The sequence below is a fragment of the Podarcis melisellensis genome (genome assembly GCF_964234715.1).
Source record: "Podarcis melisellensis genome assembly, chromosome: 14".
Classification (NCBI taxonomy): domain Eukaryota; kingdom Metazoa; phylum Chordata; class Lepidosauria; order Squamata; family Lacertidae; genus Podarcis; species Podarcis melisellensis.
The window spans coordinates 51,543,224-51,558,112 of NC_138546.1; the positions used below are offsets into that span (position 1 = coordinate 51,543,224).

The 14,889-nt window shown below is 48.4% G+C and overlaps 1 protein-coding gene and 1 long non-coding RNA gene across 5 annotated transcripts in view; one reads left to right on the forward strand and one right to left on the reverse strand.

Moving 5' to 3' along the window:
- The window catches only part of LOC309356399, a 522,017-nt gene that overhangs the window by 401,269 nt on the left and 105,859 nt on the right, over nucleotides 1-14,889 (reverse strand). The window lies entirely within an intron of this gene.
- The window catches only part of THSD4 (thrombospondin type 1 domain containing 4), a 385,092-nt gene that overhangs the window by 354,134 nt on the left and 16,069 nt on the right, over nucleotides 1-14,889 (forward strand). For 3 of the 4 annotated variants that reach the window (XM_081887620.1, XM_081887619.1, XM_081887621.1), the window contains 4 exons: nucleotides 4,246-4,375; nucleotides 5,437-5,641; nucleotides 6,876-7,049; nucleotides 13,231-13,404. In XM_081887620.1, the coding sequence (XP_081743746.1) occupies nucleotides 4,246-4,375; nucleotides 5,437-5,641; nucleotides 6,876-7,049; nucleotides 13,231-13,404 (683 nt within the window). Of the gene's footprint in view, nucleotides 1-4,245; nucleotides 4,376-5,436; nucleotides 5,642-6,875; nucleotides 7,050-13,230; nucleotides 13,405-14,889 lie in introns of those variants that run through there. The other variant, XR_014162703.1, reaches the window with a different exon arrangement.

Below are 14,889 nucleotides of genomic sequence, written 5' to 3' on the forward strand. Positions count from 1 at the left end.
GGCTATTGCTTGCAGTGTCATTCATTCCCACATGAACCAAGAGGAAGGGGTATTTGTCAGTGGGTTTTATGATTCCTTGCAGTCGTTCAGTTCCATCTTGGATCTTAGCCCCGGGGAGACAGCACACTTCCCGAGACATCTTGTCAGGCCCACTGCTTTTGGTCCCCTCAGTAGGGAATCCCCTATCACCACTACACGCCTCCTCTTAGGTCTGGTGAGGCGAGCTTCCGTGAGCTGTCCGTTCCAAGGTCGCCTGCACATTCCCTGAGGACTGACTTTGCTGCTCGTCTTCATATACCTGATCGACTGTAATGAGGGAGAAGTCCTCAAATGGAGTCTCCTCTTCATCTTCCATGCTAGGGGAGAGGACCTCAAAGCGATTGTGTATTTCTAAACAATCAGAGCGAACCCTGGGCCTCCTACTTCTTTGAGTTACATTTCTCAATATATCTGGCTCCTGTGTTGGTGAACTAGCCTCCTTCTCAGGGGAGTCCCCTGTCTCCTCCTTGGTGGAGACAGTGTGCTCTGTTGCTTCCAAGAAGAGCTCCAGCTCTCTAATTCTTTGGAGCGTAGCTACACGTTCCTCCAGTTGCTGGACTTTCTCTTGTAAGAGGGCAATCAACATGCAATTGCTGCAGGTAAAGCTGCCTGCAACCTTTGGCAAGATGGCAAACATTGCGCAGGAACCGCAGGCGACTGCAGCTGTTCCCTCACCCTCCATTTTGAGAACGTGTCGTTGGGGGTGACTACAGCGGTCCCCCATCATAAAAAGCATGAAGACAGGACAAATAATTCCCCGCAAAAAAACCCCTAGGTCTCCCCCAACAAATGTTTGAAACCCTTTTTGCTCCTTCTTCAGCTGCTGCCCTGCAAGCTCAGATGACTCAGTAATGAACCTTATCAGTTCCTCGGCAAGTTTGCAGACTTCTTTCATCCTTCCATCTGACTGAAGATAAATGAGCATTTATACTTCCAATAAAATTTAATTTCAAGTCCTGTTAGCGTTATTCAGTTCACTCTGTAGATAATAAAGGATGGGGAAGAGTCAGGTCTAAGTTTCCATCCCTTTCCCCTTTTTTTAACACATACAGTTCCGTTTAATGTTATATTCCATATCTATAATCCAATTTCTTCCGCCCTTGCTTGTACAAATATAATTTGAACTAACATTCAAGGGAGGGTTGCCGAAACATAAATGCAGAGAAGAAAACTTTATATAAAGAAGCCGTAGGCTCCCCTCCCCCGACAGCATCTTTTGCACCCAATGAAGTCTTCTCTCAAGTTCAAACCTTAAAGACCTTGCAGTTGTTTTTGTTCTGCAGTTTGTGATCTCATCTCTTCTAGCATGCACCTCTACTTTAGTCCAATTAAACTCTAATTAACAGAAGGACCTGCCTTCGTATCCAGCGCCACCCTGCTTCCTATGCTGGAGCGAGAGACAGGTACCAAGATGAACTGCGAGTGAAGCCCACCCACCCCATCCCTGGGGGAACTTGCAAGGATAATTACCCTCAAGCATTCTTGTTTTTCCTTTGCCAGTGATCTCCTGCTGTCATGGGAGTCTGCCTCCATTAAGGCAGAGAGGAACCGGAAGCCAAGTGGGAGCACATTTTGGTCCTTTTCAAGGGTATAAATGATCTGTGGGGGCTGGCTGACCCTGGCAGTAGGATGACAGCAGGGCAGCAGAGATTTTCTCCCTCTTTCTTTTAATGTTAACAACAGTGAGGGGCATCTCCTCCTAGCAGCTGCCACCTGGTAGCCATCATGGTCCCTCCCCAATGCCCTAGAAGGAGCATTATTTCAGGGTCTTTTGTCCGTGGGGAAAATGACATCCATCACAGGAATAGGGCATTTAGTGTGGAAATACTGACCCTGTGGGACTCCTTCTGATCACTCTTTGGTAGGGCCCCTCAACGTTAAGTGCTAAACATCTGCTGCCTGAAAATGATATTAATGCAATATAGGCTTTTGCAGTGACTGGCAATGGCCCTCCTGCGTTTCAGGCAGCAGCATTTCCCAGCCCTGCCTTGGAGGGGCTGGAGATGGAACCTGGGATTTGCTCTTGCCCTGAGCTGCAGCCTGCCCCTGACATGTGAGTCATCCAGGTGAACTTTGTGCATTTTGAATGCTTTTAATTATGTCTCTCATGTTCATGGGCCCATTTGTGCGGGGAGGAGCAAACTCCACCCTGTACCAAAAGTTACACCTATCCTGCAAATCCTGCAAGAAGAAAAATGCCTCTGGAAGTGAAATTACTGTAAATTAGCATATGTGATGCTTAAAGCTTTCCCCATTGAACACACCACTGAATACATTCCATTTTGGCAGAAACTTTCATTTTCATGTCTTTTATGAGAAAACCTGCCTCTTTCCCCTCTTTCCAGCTGCCAAGCAGCCATTAGTGGTAATCGGGACAGCCAAGGTGTTTTATTCCCCCCTGCCCACCCCCCGGCCATGATGAACTCTGCAGCATTTAAGTCCAAGATTAATTAAAACAAAGTGCCTTCTGGGTGTGCTGCTTTGTCAAATCACATCTCTTCATTATGTGGTCATGGACCCAAACAAGATAGAAGTAAAATATTATAACATATTAAATGGGTTGTTAGGAATATTTAAAGCATGTCTAAAACAAGATGTGCAACATGATACCTTAACATATGGAAATTAAGAGCGAGCTGAAAAAATAAATAACACAACCAAGTGAAAAATTGTAATGTGTGAGAACAGCCGAAGGACACAGAGAACAAATCCATGGTTTCAATGGCTGCTGGCCATGGTTAGGAACATTGGCAGGTGCCTTATACTGAGTCAGAACATTGGTCCATCTAGCTCCATATGGTCTACACTGACTGGCAGTGGCATTCCTGGATTTAAGGCAGGAGTCTCTCCCAATCCGACCTGGAGATGCTGGGGATTGAACCTGGGACCTTCTTTTTGTGAGGCAGATGCTCTACCCCTGAGCTACAGTGGCTGGAAACCACAGAGAGGAGAGGGCTGTAGTGCTCAGCTCTCACTTGCCAGTTTCCCCAAGCATCTGGGCAGCCACTGTGAGAACAAGACTAAATGGGCCATTGGCCTGATCCAGCTAAAGGCTCTTCTTAAGTTCTTAATGTTCAGGCCCAGACTTGGAGTCAGGAATGGGTGGAGGCTCCAGCGTCTAAACAGTTTTTCAGTCCATGCTGAAGAGCAGTCCACTTCCAAGCTGGAGCCTTCATGGCCTTGGGAAACAGGCAACTGCTGATGTCCCAGGACCTCCCTTAGGATGCCAGGGGGCGCTGCTGCACCTTTTCCATTTTGTTCCCCCAAACCTGTGGGAAGTGCTGCAGCCCAGCAGCCTGCGCCCCACAGAAGCCTGACTGACTTAGCTCTTTGCCGAGCAGGCTGGCCTGTTAATGGGACCGCTCTGCTGCAGATTCCTTCTTGCCTCAAGAGAGCTGCGGTCTGGTTATCAAAATACACTTCAGAGTTGGCGCAAGTCCACCCGTGTGTCATATTTTGACTAGGAAGATTATCCAACTTGGTCCAAGTTTTAGCCCTGGAGAAATTGGCAAGACAGAGGTGCTTCTCTGGTTTGAATTCAGAAAGGGATTTATTCCAGGGCTCAAAAGTGAACTTGCAAAAATCCCCTCCTGAGCTTTGGCGGGGGGCGACGACGATGACGACCATGATCAGCTCTTCGACATGATATAATGGGCAGCCCAATCCTAAGGGTTTAGGAAACATTTCCAAGGCGGAGGAAGCTAATCCCCCTTTGTTCTGTGATTCAATTCCATATGCATTTTGTTTTAGCCATAGGCCATAACAAAGCTGCAGCACAGTTCAGGACAACAAACTTCGTAAGCAAAATAAGGATTGGCATAGTGATTGAGCTGATAGTCAAGAGCAAAGATCAAGTATGCTTTGCCCACTGCGAAGGCCATTTACCTTTCCTTTTTGTTTATTTTAATTGGCCAATGAAACCTGATTTAAAAACAAAAAAAGGTGCTGTTAGATGCATAGGGAAGAACTGACTGCTACCCTTGTTTTTTTGCCACCTTTAAGAACATAAGAAGAAGCAGGTGAATTAGGCCAAAGGCTCAACTATGTCAGTCTATTAGTAAATAAATTGTAAAATTGTAGAGTTGAATGGGAACAGAAGTGTCATCTCATCTAGTCCAGGGCAATACAGGAATCTTTCACCCAACATATGACCCTGAGATTTCCCCCCACTGCTTCTTACTTTTCCTTCCTTGCTTTTCACCCCAGGCTCACAGTATCCCATCTTCCTCTGCGTCAACCGAAATAGCCACGAGGAGGTGTCTGAGAGCTACTGTGACACCAGCACCAAGCCCACCCCGGAAGAGGAAGCCTGCAACACCTTCCCATGCCCAGCCTTGTAAGAGAATGATGCTTATTACTTGTATGGTTAAATCAGGGTTCGTATTACTCTGCTTTCCTTTGGACCACATCAGCGAGGCTGAGAGACTAGTCTTGTCTGGGCAGTCCAGGACCTCCGTACCCACTGCCCAGGCTCTCGCCCCGGGAGGTCATTTGACTTCACCCCCTGTGGTGTGCTCCGTTAACTCTCAAGGCAATGAAACAATCAATAATATTATTTATTTATTTCATAAAATTTATGCAGCACTTGATTTTAAATCATTTTACAAAAAAGATAGGACAATAACATTATCACTTAGAAAATCAACAAAAATAATTTAAGTCCATATTAAGACTTTCTTAACATCTGAGCAGGTTTGTCCAATCAAAACTGTTTTTAGCAGGCTCCGAAGAGAGTATTGTGAAGGTCCCTGCTTGAGATCAAGAGGCAGGGCATTCCAAAGCGTAGGCATTGCCCCACTTAAAGATGCAGTTCTTACAAATGTAACGCTTGTAACAGTGCCCATTTCACCGATCAAATATAATATATGCTGCTTTACTCCCTGCACATTGATTTGTGCCACATCTGCACATACATTTCAAACACAGTGTTGCACAAGCAAATTTTTATTCGGAAAGTGTGGCCCAGAGAAAAATGTTGGCGAACCCCTGGGCTAGGACAGTGGCTGAGCTCAAAAACTTTTTCTGTCCAGCATGTAGATAGATGGGGTGCTAAACTTTTTTTTTCCAGCATGAGGGCCACATTCCCTTCTGGGGGCCACATCCTAGTGGTGGGTGGGGCCAGAGGCAAAAGTGGGTGGGGCAATGAAGGCAAATATTGTCTTCGTACCATGGGCTACACTACCCACACTCGAGCACCCCTCATATCCCAGGGAGGGTGTGAAGCAAGGCCAGTGGAGGGTGGAGCTGGGGAAGGCATGGCCTGGGGAGAGTCGCAAGGGCCAGACAAAGAGGTATTGAGGGCCACATTTCCCTACCAGCGCCACCAGGCTTGAGGCTCCCCACCCCGAAACAGATATAGAATGACTCCCATCTCTTCTTTCTTCCTGCATTTCTTAGCTGGGATATCGGGGAGTGGTCGGAATGCAGCAAGACCTGCGGCCTCGGGATGCAGCACCGCCAAGTCCTGTGCCGGCAGATCTATGCCAACCGCACCCTGACGGTCCAGCCACACCGCTGCCACCATCTGGAGAAACCAGAGACCACAAGTACGTGCCAGCTGAAGATCTGCAGCGAATGGCAAATTCGGACAGAATGGACATCGGTAAACAGGAATGATTCAGAGCACAGAACATGCCCCCCAACAGGCTTACCTTTCAGGAGCAGTGGCTGCAGCTGACATTGCACCAGCCCTGATCCTGCAACACTGGGGAACTTCCAGTGTTCTCACTCCGTTTGTGGAAGGGCTCCTTTCACAACTCTCCTTCCTCAACCAGAACGTCCTTCCATTCATGGAACCAAAACACTGGATGTCACCCATAACGTGGAAGTTGTCCAAATGTTTTACAAAAGGGCAGGTAGAAGAGGCTAGCAGGAAAGCCACTCCTGTGAGCTTGGGGAACGTGGATGGCCTTTAAGGGGAAAAGTATATAACTGAAAGCAGTGGATAGCTTTTTCTCAACCTGAGGGCCACATTGCACACCCTTCTCTGCCCTCCATGCAGGAAAACAAGAAGCATTAAGAGAGTTCAAGGACATATTGGAGCCTGGCAGAAACCCTCCTGGAAGCGGCAAAGCAGGGCCAGGGAAGAGTCCTGAGGGTTAAATAGAAAGGGTTTTGGGGGGGCTGCCTTTGGCCCTCTGGCCTAAGGTTCCCCATCCCTGCCTTCAGCCTGATCCATCAGGGCTTTTCTTATGTTCTCATCAGCACCTGCTTCTTCTTGCTGAGACCATTGGAAATGCTGATGGTGAGGTTTGGGATCATGTACTGTGGCCCTCTAAACTTCCTCATCTTCCATGTGGGATGGAGTAGAGACTTTCAACATCAAAATCTCAGTCCATTTGTTGGATAGCTCCAAATGTTATATTAGTGTTCACAATTTAAAATATTCTTCAACTGTAAAACATAATCTGTATTCCATCCAATTTGCAACAATGACATAATAGAAAATAGTATTTCAGTCCTGGATATTTATTTGCCTGGCTGGGCAGGTTTATACAATCACTGCCACGGCCATCAATTCCTTATTTCATTGCAATGAAGTAAAAGAGCCTTGCAAGCGCGCAAGCGCGCGCACACACACACACACACAAACAACTTTATTACGATCACAGACCAGCATAAGAAGAACGTATAAATAACAAACTGATTTTTATCAAAACCTCAGCAAAACTCTGTTTTATTTTTGGTCATTTTTAATTGTACTTCTTTATGATGCTTGCTGCCCTGGGCACTTTTGGAGGAAGGGCAGGCTACAAAGGAAGTGAAACGCAATCAAAATGAATAAATTCATGCAATCCCTGTGTGCCTGCCCGACCCAGAGATCTTTCTTGTTTTAGTGCTCCGTGCCATGTGGAGTGGGTCAGAAGACACGAGATGTGAAGTGTGTCAGCAATCTTGGAGATGTCGTTGATGATGAAGAATGTAACATGAAGCTGCGCCCAAACGATATCGAGAACTGTGACATGGGGCCTTGCGCAAAGAGCTGGTTTCTTACAGAATGGAGCGACCGGGTAAGGCTTGTCATGGTCATCTTCCAGCTCAAGCTTAGTGGCGAGGCAAATATTTTGCATGCATCATTTCACTGGATAAAGATCTGAAACTCTGGAGTATGTTTTCTGTCCTAATGCTTTAATGCTCAAATCACCTCGGCAAAATGGGGTTCAGAGACTGAACAGATGCTAAGCAAGTGAGGATGTTGTTCCAACAGACTGTGCGCCTCCCCCTTGGGTCCCATTGTGTGGTAACAGGAGAGGCAGAATTTGAGCATGGAAAGGGGGGGGCAAAAGTGAGCACCGAACTTGTTCTGAGACGATGGACCAGGAGTGGGCTCTGGCAGTGCTAGAGGGGGCACCGGGATCCGAGGCAAGGCTGGCATGGAGCCAGATGTGAGGTGTAAGAGGGTTCCCCACTGGGACCCTCCCTGGAATCTGGCTCCTTTGTCACTCCCTCCTGGGGGGCTGCTCTCTCCCTCAAGGCCCCAGCACACCCTCTCCCAACCTTCTGGGTCCCCTCTCCACAGTCGGCAGCGGGCAGCTCCCCCACCCTGTGTCTGGGTCCGACCAGCCCCTCCACTATGTCTCTTCAAGACACATCTCTTTGGGACTCATGACACCTGGGTTTGAACCTTGACACCCCCAGTTTAGAAAGAAAAGCAGGCAGCAGGTGAGGGGAACACCTCAGCCACAGGCCCTAGAGAACTGCCTCCAGTCAGTGTAGGCCAGGAATGGCCTCTGGATGTTTCTGGCGTCACCCTTGTCCATTGGCCATTCTGTCTGCAGCTGGCAAGAGTTGGCATCTGCTCTGCTGTATAGCCACAGGTGAGTCTGTCCTGGCACAGGCTAGCTGGACCTAGAATAAGATGGCTTCCTCCTAGGCACCAACAGGCCTCTGCAGTGCACCAGCTCTGGGGGTGGGGATTACACTGTGATTGCACCAGGTTGCGCATGGGGATCTGATGCGTAGGTGCTCCTGTCTGTGGGGGAGAAGGGAAGGAACTGGGTCTTTTCTCTTTTTTTAAAGTCTTCCAATCCAATCCTTTTATGATGATTCTTACCTCTTTCCCGGCAGGTGTGGAGCCTGCCAGAATCTCCCTGCTCCTCAAAGCTTGTTTGTTAGGGCAAAGGCTCAAAGGATCTTCTTGTAATAGAGACTCGTTTTTAATTTATAATCACAAAGTATTTTTGAGTGTGTTTGCTTATTTTCTTTTACACAGAGATGAACGTCTCTTTAGAAATTTATTGGAGCGATATCTCATGTGCATAAAAGAAAAAGAATTATTCTCCAAGACAGCGAAATATAAATAAACTGACTAAAGGGTTCTGGATTAGATCCAGGATTGGTGCAAATCCACCCGGTTGAACATACAGATCAGCTACGAGTTCATTTTCCTTTCTCCCCTCCCACTGAATGTACTATTTGTTCCCACACAAGTTTAAAAATATGTCTTCATTTATTTATTTTTATGCTGGAGAATGCTTTTAGAACATTTTTTGCTGAATGCCCAAAGGATAGGTTGTGAATTTTGTATAGTTTTTTAAAGAAAGAATTATTGCATTAATTTATGTTGCAGCAAAGAAATGGAAGAACTAGGTGCCTTTATGTGTGTATGGCAGTGGGGTGAGATCTGTTTTTATGCAATGCATGCTTTTATGTACGGCAAGAGAAACACTGGGTGCATTCTTCATATTAACCATTTCCAAATGTTTGCTACTGCGTTGGGCACAATTCACCAGCTGTTCTCTCATTATTACCGTATTTTTCGCCCTATAGGACGCATCGTCCCATAAGGCGCACCTAGTTTTTTTGGGGGGAAATAAAGGGGAAAAAATTATTTCCCCCCCAGGTGCGGGGCTGGGGCGGGGGAGGCCCGCCGGAGCTTCCCCTGACCCCAGCCCCCAAACAGGCAGCTCTCTGCAAGCCGTGGGAGCCCAGGGCTGGCTCCCGCTGCTTGCAGAGAGGTCCGCGAAGCCTGGACGTGCTGAGCTCAGCGCGCCCAGGCTTCCGCATGCAGGCACCTCTCCGCAAGCAGCGGGAGCGCTCCCCCCGCTTGCGGAGAGGTGCGCGAAGCTTGGACGCGCTGAGCTCAGCGCGCCCAGGCTTCCGCATGCAGGCACCTCTCTGCAAGTGGCGGGAGCGCTCCCCCCGCTTGCGGAGAGGTGCGCAAAGCTTGGACGCGCTGAGCTCAGCGCGCCCAGGCTTCCGCATGCAGACACCTCTCCGCAAGCGGCGGGAGCGCTCCCCCCGCTTGCGGAGAGGTCCGCGAAGCCTGGACGCGCTGAGCTCAGCGCGCCCAGGCTTCCGCATGCAGGCACCTCTCCGCAAGCGGCGGGAGCGCTCCCCCCGCTTGCGGAGAGGTCCGCGAAGCTTGGACGCGCTGAGCTCAGCGCGCCCAGGGTTCCGCATGCAGACACCTCTCCGCAAGCGGCGGGAGCGCTCCCCCCGCTTGCGGAGAGGTCCGCGAAGCCTGGACGCGCTGAGCTCAGCGCGCCCAGGCTTCCGCATGCAGGCACCTCTCCGCAAGCGGCGGGAGCGCTCCCCCCGCTTGCGGAGAGGTCCGCGAAGCTTGGACGCGCTGAGCTCAGCGCGCCCAGGGTTCCGCATGCAGACACCTCTCCGCAAGCGGCGGGAGTGCTCCCCCCGCTTGCGGAGAGGTCCGCGAAGCCTGGAGAGCGAGAGGGGTCTGTGCGCACCGACCCCTCTCGCTCTCCAGGCTTCAGCGAAAGCCTGCATTCGCCCCATAGGACGCACACACATTTCCCCTTCATTTTTTGAGGGGAAAAAGTGCGTCCTATAGGGCGAAAAATACGGTACCTTTGGAGTTTGGATTTTAAGGTGACTTCTTTCAAACACACGTGCCCACAGAAATATGATTGCCTTACAGTCAAGGTCCCATGGGAGATCCATGATCAAAACTCATTTAAAAGCAGCTGTGTGTTTGCTCTGTGTGTGTGTGAGAGAGAGAGAGAGGGGGGGGAGAGAGAGAGGGAGAGAGAGGGAGAGGGAGAGAGAGAGAGAGATTTGGATCAGGGCCTCAGTACTTGAGAAGAAAGATGTTCACCCTTTGGGCTGTTTCCTTATTTGAAATCACCCAATAAACCTGCTGTGAGTCTCAGAAGGTAGAAAGGTAGGTGACATTATGGATTGTGCACAAACATACCACTGGCATCTTCACAGAGCACCATTTCAGTGTGGCTTTCAGGCTGCTGGTGGTTGTGGGAAAGTAATGGCAGCCAGTAGCCACTGGTAAAAACTCAGTATGGACACAATTGTCTCAGTTTCTCACCTCCCCCCCCCCCCGGCCCTGGCAGTTCTTCCCATTTGCACATCACTTTGTGATTATTTTTAAGTCTTTATTTGACTGCACAATTTCTCCTACTATACATATTTTTGCAAGCCCCTTTTCCAAATAGTCACTGTACTTTCTTCTTACGCACACTCTCCCCTAATATATACATCTTCTTTCTTGTACAATTTTTTTGTTGCACAACTTTACAAGAAAATTCAGTTGTCTGTGTGTTTTAGGGCTGGCTCTGATTTGTGCCTTACTTTGGGAAGTGCAAAGTAGGTAGGTGCACATTAGCTCAGATGGCCCAGTGGTTAGAGTGGCAGCACCAAGGTTGCAGGTTCGATCCCTCTTCCTGCATTGCCGGGGGTTGGACTGGATGATCCTCAGGGTCCCTTCCAACTCTATGATTCTATGAGAGGTGAACTAAATCCCACCCTACCCCCACTGTAAGAGAGTTCCCTGTACAACTACAAGTGGTGCTGCTCCCACCATTTCAAGCCTAAGAACTTTTAGCACAGCAGTTGCTAAAACCCAGACTGCACAGTTGCTGCTCACAGGGAGCAATGATGAGCGCACCCACTGGATGCTCTGGATTCCCTCAAGGGCAGGAGCAGGGGAACCATCCATGCTGCCCTGAACTCTTTGAAAGAAAAGAGGGGGCAAAAGTGTCAGAAAAATTATGCATATACACCATGCATTTAAACAAATTTGAGACACACACCCCTTCAAAGAATCCTGAGAACTGTAGTTTACCCCTCACAGAGCTAAGATTCCCAGCACCCTTAACAAATTATAGCTCCTAGGGTTCTTTGGAGGCAGAAGTGTGTTTTAAGTGTGTGGTGTGTATGCAACTGACTTCTCTCTGGTTCCGCCCCTTGTGACTTAAGGTAAAGGGACTCCTGACCATTAGGTCCAGTCGTGACCAACTCTGGGGTTGCAGCTCTCATCTCACTTTATTGGCCGAGGGAGCCGGCGTACAGCTTCCGGGTCATGTGGCCAGCATGACTAAGCCACTTCTGGCGAACCAGAGCAGAGCACGGAAACGCCGTTTACCTTCCCGCCGGAGCAGTACCTATTTATCTACTTGCACTTTGACGTGCTTTCGAACTGCTAGGTGGGCAGGAGTAGGGACCAAGCAATGGGAGCTCACCCCGTCACGGGGATTTGAACCGCTGACATTCTGATCGGCAAGTCCTAGGCTCTGTGGTTTAACACACAGCACCACCCGCGTCCCACCCTTGTGACTTAGGGCGTTCTTAAAGAGCCAGCCCTCTGGCCTGAAAACTCCCACTCTGCTCTCCAGCCTCTTCCATGGTGTACTCCCTGAGCTGGCTGGCTCCTGCAGTGGTAGGGTTGCCATATTTCAAAAAGTGAAAATCCGGACACAAAAGTTCTTGAGCTTTTGGGGCAAATTTGTTGAGCCAAATACTGGATACCAGATGTATGGTGACCCTATGCAGTGGACCCTCGGTTCCTTAGGTGAAGACACCCATGAGCATCCAGGAGGTTCTTCTTAGGGGGCTCAGGTTTCTCAGGCTCCATTGTTTCATGATTTCCAGCAACAAGCTCAGAGCGTGACACCTGCCCTGGCCGTCCACAGCAGGAATGTCTGCAGCCAGAGGCTCTTGAGTCTGAACCCATGGCTGGCCTACACAAGCCTCTTTGGTCTGAGCCAGCAAGGCTCCTCTGCTGCTTTTATGATGTCACCCAGATGTTTTCAAGAAGCTTAAGCATGCTGTTGGGTGTCTGGTTTTTGCAGAGAAATGTCTTTGTTTTAATTTTAAAAGATGGAAATAAAGCTCAAGAGCCCAACAATATCCTGGCTCCAAGTCTGCTGCTGAAGCCCTTTAATATCCTTTGCAAGCAGTTAATCTGCGCTGAAATCTCACAGCATAGAGTGGGGCAAGTCGGTATCTTCTTAGTTGGCATCTAATTTGAAATGTGATCCGTTTGTTCAGCTTACTTAGAACAGAACTCAGTTTCTGGAGAACCTCAACAAGTAATATTGCTAGTTGAGTGTGCTGAAAGCACCAGAAGCCAATTGAAATACTTTGTGGACGTGGAATGTTAATGACCCAAAATGGTACCACCAGGCTGTGAGTGTCTTGTGGGAGGAATTCAAACCAAGAAATTTAAATTAAAGTGGATTAAAGTGCTCTGTCACCCCCTAGCATAACAAATCAATGTTGATGTTTTTTTAAAGGAACACACTTTGTGTGCACAATAAGTGAATGATTAGCAGAAAGATGTATAGACAATCTGCCAGCAAATTAGCCTAATTGAATATAAGAAGAGCCTGCTGGATCCGTCCTGTGGGTGTGGGTGTGGGTGTGAAAGAGAGAGACAGACAGAGACTTTCTGCTTTGGCTGTTCACAGCACCACCAATTCACTAAAGGGATTGTGGTCCTCAGTCCCAAAAGTTTGCATATCTTTTTCCAACAGAATAGGCTGCATGAGTACCATAACACTGTCTAGGGTATTACTATCAAGTATTTTTGATGGAAACCTCAATTCAGTTACCCAGAATGTCATGCATCACCATATTATGCTATCTTGCATAGAATTTAGCACCCTGTCAATTTTTAATTATCTTCGTCATCATTATCTAGAGCAGGTTTCTAAGCTTCATGAATAAGTGGCAGGAGACAGATGACACCTTGGAAACGTCTCCCTGTCTTCTCTCTCTCTTTCCATTTTGCCCTTTGCCCTCTTCCAAAGCAAGATTCCTCTTTGAATATACATTCTGATTGCAGAATGTGGATTTCCTGCTGTCGGAACCTGATCTGGATTTGTGTACCTTCTTGTGCCAGAGAGCCCTTGAGTCACCTTCCAAGCATTTCACAACTGCTTTCACTAAAGCAGCAGGTGGGCTAACGGATGTCTTTGTTGTCTCCCGCGATGACAGTGCTCAGCCGAATGTGGTTCTGGTGTCCGGACACGCTCCGTCATATGCATGACCAACCACATCAGCAGTTTGCCACTGGAGGGCTGCGGACACAACAGACCAGCAGAGACCACACCCTGTGACAATGGGCCATGTTTGGGGAAGGTGGAATGGTTTGCTGGAAGCTGGAGCCAGGTACTGTTCATCTTCAAAATGTTTGGGGGAAGATCCAGCAAAAATTAAGAAAAACAGAGTTCAGGCGAGTTAATTATGTGGCTCTTTTTTATTAATTTACTTTATTATATTTATTGGTCTTTTTGGGAAAATACTTTTAGCAATCATCACATTCCAGAATATTTGGGTTTATTATTATTATTATCATTATTATTCCTGAAGAATTATTCTTTGTTGGCTCCATATGTTCTCAATGTCTTTTTACCCTACACAGTTCCATTAAGAGATCTGAATGGTGTTTCTTTCTCTCGCTGCTCCTATGGTTGTATTCCTTTTGGCCACTTTCCCTCAACTAGTTAAACTGGAGAGAAACAGGTCTGACGGATCAATTAGGGATCTGTCCTTCTCCCTAATTATTTGGCCATTTCTTCATAACGGTTAGCTAGCGATGGAAGAGCTGAGCCCAACACTCCTTGGCTGCTCCATACCTGGACTTGACAAACTAAGCTAATCCCCCAAGACACCAAACCCCAAACGAAAACCAGAAGAGATCACTCAGACCAAATTGGATTCTGACATCCCTGGGAATGTGTTAGGACCTGTGGTGGGTCCCTGCACCCCTCTTCCTCTGCCAGCGCCTGGGAGCTGAGTGTCCAGTGCTGAAGGGGAGCCATTATGCCATGCAGGCCTGGCAGCACCCACTGTTGCCTCCCAACGTAAGGTGCTGGCCTCACACTTCCCTGTTAAGGCTGGGGGGGGGGGAATCCTCTTCCCAGGCCCCTGTGTGGCAGTGTGAGGAGGGACCTCTCTTTGGGGTGGGGAGGGCAACTCAGAGACTAGGGGGCAGCAGTGGCTGCCCAGAGGATTCCCAAGGAGAGGGGAGAGGAGGGAGGTTGAGGGAACACTCCACAAAGGAGGGTGCTTGAAAAGGTGGTGAGGATAGGGGTGACATAACTGGGCTCCTGAGCTCTACAGGGGTGCCGCAGAAAGATTGTAGTTGGTCAAGGGAGCAATGGGTTCAAAAATGTTGAAAAACTGTGCCCTATGTGTCTCCCACTCCCAGAGTGTGTGCTGTTCTGGGAGTTCTCCAGGGAGGAGGGGGGGAGCCCATTGTGCTAGCAGGACTTGTGCTGGCTCCAGATGGCTCCCAATGCAGTCACTGTTTAGTTGAATCCAGCCCTTGATTTATTACCCACCCTTCATGCTAATGTCCCAGGGTGGGTCACAACATGCTTTTGAATTAGCATATGAGGAGCAAGGTTGGTGTTTCCTGTGCAAAGGACTAGGCTTTTGTGTATGTCCCTGCATTCTAATTTGTTGATTCTATTATGGCAGTTAAGTACTGATAGGGCATGCCTTGTTGGTGGTTTAAAAACCCGCCAAAGAACTGTGCAGAACACAATGTCAAGTAATCGTAAATCTGTTTGTGCAGTTTTCTGGTTTTGTGCAAATCTGAGAGGTCAAAAGGATATATGTGTGTGGCTAAGCTCCTGACTCACCCTTCCT